Source organism: Rhincodon typus, chromosome 37 (genome assembly GCF_021869965.1).
Source record: "Rhincodon typus isolate 14 chromosome 37, sRhiTyp1.1, whole genome shotgun sequence".
Lineage (NCBI taxonomy): Eukaryota > Metazoa > Chordata > Chondrichthyes > Orectolobiformes > Rhincodontidae > Rhincodon > Rhincodon typus.
In genome coordinates, this window is record NC_063368.1 from 16,784,830 (window position 1) to 16,789,601 (window position 4,772).

The window sequence follows — 4,772 nt, forward strand, 5'->3', positions numbered from 1 at the left end:
CCCCCACCCACCCCATTCCCCAATGCATGGATAAGATCATTATTTCTCTTCCCTCACCAATCTAAAAATCAAGGAATCATTGTGGCATTTGTCCTCCAACTGAAGCCAATATTGTCTGCTCACCAATACAAAAAAAAATTTGATTCTACATGGAGCTCAAGCTGTATGATTGGAAATGCTTCTTCTGGCATGGTGATTAATGAAACAAATCCCTACTGCCTATGCCTGAGAGCACTAGGTCCAATACCAGGATAAGAGCTACACCTGATAGCTTGGTCAAATCTCTAAACCAACTCAACTCATCATTTTAGACACTGGGAGATTTAATCAGAACATTTGACCCATCATGGCAAATTTACAGCACAGTTGGCTTTAAATGTAATTGTGATAATACCCAACTTAATATGCCATTATGTAATTTGTACTTCTCCCTTGATATGGGAGTTTTACTTGGGAAGTGTCTTTCACACAGCTGCACCACATTGCATTCAATTCAAGCTGTTGAAAGTGATAAGTGCAGCTTTCAGATGCTAGTAGAGCAGGCATGGAGTTAATTTTGCCCCTTATTCTTTTTAATGGGCTGAAAAAACCAAAGCTGACTTTATTCTCCAGCAAGAAAGTCTGCTGCTAGAGAAACAAAATTCCCTACTGTGGAAGCTACTGGATAAGCAATACTTGATTGACTGCTTCTGTATAACAATATGGTGACTTGCAAGTATGATAATAACAACCTTCATATTCCTGTAGGGACAATTTTAACTGATCTAATGGAGGCAGTAGAAGTTAACCATTGACAAACAATTTGCTGGAGAAACCCAAGTCAAGCAGCATCTGTGGAGACAAAGCAGTTCATATTTCAGCTCATGACCATTCAGAATGTATTACCCCAAATGCTGCCAGACTTGTATGACCTTTCCCAGCATTCATAGTTCCTTTGAATCCTTCAAATTGAAACATGGCTAGGGACAGTGCACCAGTCAGATGCTTAACATTCAGTGGACTGATTTGTTCATTGACTGAGGCAGTTCTTCAAATCAGTCCAGTCAGCACAAGGCAAAACCCATCATCAGCTGAATGAGCATTGGTTCCAAGTCAAAAAGCTGAAACAGTTGTGGAAATTCCACAACTAGAATTACTTCGTTCAAAAATCCCTACAGACAGTGGATTCAAAAATCAGCAACTTAAATGGGCAATTATTGCATCAAGCTGAAGTACAAAAGCTTAAGGACCAAATAGAATCAGATGTTAAGCAGCCAGAACCTCCAAAAGACATGAAATCACACAAAGCACTCAGTTCCATGGTGAACACTATTTTAATTCTGTTCAGAGCACAACCAAAGTCACTCACTAGAATGAAGTCACGATGCACAAATAGAATTTATTGACCCCACTCAGCTCAGCGTGAGCTTGTCAAACAGGTACTCTCCCATGCCATTGTCAGGGGCTCCCAGTCTCTTCAGGTTGGTGATGTGATCTCCCAGCTTCTTGATCATCTTCACTTGCTCATCCAAGTAGTGCCTCTCCAGGAAGTCACACAGCTGGAGGAACAAAGTCAAAATTAGTCTACAGGATCATCAAAAAGCCATTTGAAAAAAGTGATCCTTCATTTCAGATAGGACCATCACACCACAACATTGAGGGAGAGGTACACAGGTGATGCTGTTACAGTTTTAACAGACTGCAGGAGGCTGTCAGAAGAAACAAGATTTGTGTACACAGAAAGATCATTTGCTTCCAAGTTCATGGAATAATTTATCCATCCTGTAATTCCTGGTTTTGTATTGCTGTAAAAAGGATGTCTGCCTTGCTTTCAAGCATGAAAGCTTCTTAAAAAGCTGAGAAACTCACGTGAGGGTCAATGTGATCAGAGGCCAGCTTGTGCAGATCCAGCAGACTCTGGTTCACATCCTTCTCCATCTGCAGAGCTCTCTGCATTGCCTCCAGACCATTGCCCCACTCATCCTGCTCTGGCTTCTGAGGAAAGAGGCAGATGCTCAAGTCACTTTATCCATTAAAAAGTGAATTAATGTGGCAAATAGCATTATTACTAAACCAACAGAATTAACTGCTTCAAATCCATATCTAGCACCATTACTCCCAATCTAGCAAGATAGACACTAAACCAACCTTGATGGCCTGCAGGAGAACACGGCCTCCACGTTTATTCTGGAATGCCATCAGTTTCTCAGCGTGTTCCCATTCCTCATGGGACTCCTTCTTGAAGAACTCAGCAAAGTGACGCAGGGCAACATCATCCCGGTCAAAGTAAGAGAACTGTGGAGACAAAAACATTGCTGCTGACAAGTTACTTGTATACTTGAAGGAGAAAAGTCACCCTTTGAAGGCATAGCAAAAACCTTCCCTAGATAGAGACATAACATGGAATCAGACCCTTCAATCCAACTTGACTGTGCTGGCTAATTTCACCCTAAACTAGTCCTACTTCACTGTTTGGCCCATGTCCTGCTAAACCTTTAGCTGTACACTTGTTCCAATGGCTTTGGCACATTTAACTGTGCTTGCATCTACTGCTTCCTCTGGCAGTTCATTCCCATACTAACCTCCTTCAGGCCCCTTGCACAACTTTTCCTTCTCCTTAAGGATAGGCCACCCCCCCTAGTTTTGAATTCTTATACTAGAGAAAAACACTGGGGCCATTCACTCTACCCATGCCCACTGATTTTCTGAACCTCTACAAGGTTACCCCACAATCTCATGTGGGAGTGAGAAGGTCCCAGCGTATCCAGCTTCTCTAAACTCAAACCCTCCAGTCCTGGTAACATCCTGCCAAGCCACTTCTGAACTTGTCCAAATTAAGGATTCCTATTGTTGCACACCCAGAACCAGACAGTACTCCAGATGGAGCCTCATCAACATCCTGTTGAAACTCAACATGACATTCCCAACTACTATAGTCAAACATCTCCACAACCATCCCATTTCCCTGTGATAGCTTTCAAAGAATCATGCACCTGAATCCTTAGGTCTGTTCTGCAACACCACAGGGCCCTACCATTGTGCAAGTCCTGTCCTGGTAGGTTTTTGAAAAACCACAATAAGTGAGGCATATACTCCAACCACCACTCAGCCCATTGGCAGAATTGGGCATGATCTCTTCAAAATGTTGAAATTCTTCACTACCCATCACCCACAAGCTTAGTAGACATGCCTCCCTCTTACTCAAGAAATTTATAGAAGAGTGATAAACAAAAGTGGACATAGTACCAAGCCCTGCAGAATGTCATTAGTCACAAGCCACTAGTACCCAAAGTGGGTATGCATTTCCTACTGTCAAGCTTACCCCAAATCCCACATGATTTAACTTCACTTGCTAGTCTGCAGGTTAACATTCTTCCCTTATGAAGGAAGAGGGAAGCTAAAATCTTCTTACAAGTTGGATCATTAACACTTCACACTAAAGTTAAAAGTATAAGCATTAGGGAAACCTCTCATTGTGAGATGGGCAAGGGCAAAAGACTCCATCTCAGTGAGGAAATCTTCCAACACAGAACAGGATTCCCAGCTCTGAATTCAGTTTGAGACAAGGAAGTTAATTCATACAGCTTTCAAAGCCATTAGGACTCTATTGGGGCTCAGGGTAACAATAGTGCTCCTAGCACTGGAGGAGACCTAGATTCATGCACCACATGATCTTAGAGGTAGGTCAATGTCTTGATCAAGCTGATGATATTATCTGTTCAAGGCAGTTAATCCTAATACATTACCAAAGCAAAAAGTTATTTTCAGATCACATCAAGAAAATAAGAAAGCATTGAGAAGGTTGTAGAATCAAACCATCCAAGAAAGTATTCACTACTCCAGGTGAGGGAGGGGCTACACCAAAACATTAATTAAACATGAATCAAATTATGCTGAGAAATCCTACACCCTCAATACAATCTGGGTGAAGCTTTAAATCTGAAATAAACCCAGAGAACACTAGGCTCACCATAGAGAGGTAAACATAGGAGGAATAGAGCTCCAGGTTGATCTGCTTGTTAACAGCATCCTCACAGTCCTTGTAGTAGTTCTGACACACTTGGGAAACCATCTTCACTATTCCAACTCACTATCACCCAGACAACTCTGGAACTAAGCCTCCATACTACAAGCTCTTGTGTTTATACTCCTGGGCCATCCTAGGCCCAAACAGGGCAGGACATTAGTAACAATGATTGACAATCCCTGACAGCCAATCAGGAATCTCCCATCAATCCAGTTACCAATGAAAAGGGAAAGGAAAATGTTGGGATGGGCTAAAACCCAGAGCCAATCAGAAATTTGGAATACAGATAGGTTTGGGAAATAAGGCTTGATGATGCAATTGTTTTTGTAGTGACAGATCCTCAACATACCCCACAAGAGCTGGTCATTTGTAAATGGCAGTGTCCCTACCTCTGGATCAACAAACTCTGAGTTCATGTCCCAGTGTCCCTCGAACAGGTTGCTCATAAAATATCTACAATGGGACAGGAATGAAGTGATTAAAAACCATTACCTTTAGTGAAGCACTTTTCCATCATCTGACAAAATTTGTTTTTTTTTGCTGCGACTGTTTCTCTGATACCCCAATTGTTTGCATCTGGTTTCATTCTCAAAGAGGTTCAGTCCTGGATTAGGTGATGATAACACAGTGTGGAGCTGGATGAATACAGCAGGCCAGGCAGCATTAGAGGAGCAGGAAAGCTGACATTTCGGGTCAGGACTCTTCTTCAGAAATTCAGGTGATGAGATGTGATTGGATTAAACTCTGGCTCAGATGGGCCAGATGG

General features: G+C 42.2%; 1 protein-coding gene across 1 annotated transcript; it reads right to left on the reverse strand.

Moving 5' to 3' along the window:
- Window positions 1–1,294: 1,294 nt before the first annotated feature.
- On the reverse strand, window positions 1,295–4,129 carry LOC109917687 (ferritin, middle subunit-like). The gene is made up of 4 exons (XM_020517540.2): window positions 3,950–4,129; window positions 2,128–2,274; window positions 1,849–1,974; window positions 1,295–1,538 (listed from the first exon to the last, which is right to left on the reverse strand). Exons 1-4 carry the CDS (start codon window positions 4,049–4,051, stop codon window positions 1,392–1,394), a joined length of 522 nt encoding a protein of 173 aa, XP_020373129.2. The 5' UTR covers window positions 4,052–4,129; the 3' UTR covers window positions 1,295–1,391.
- Window positions 4,130–4,772: the final 643 nt, after the last annotated feature.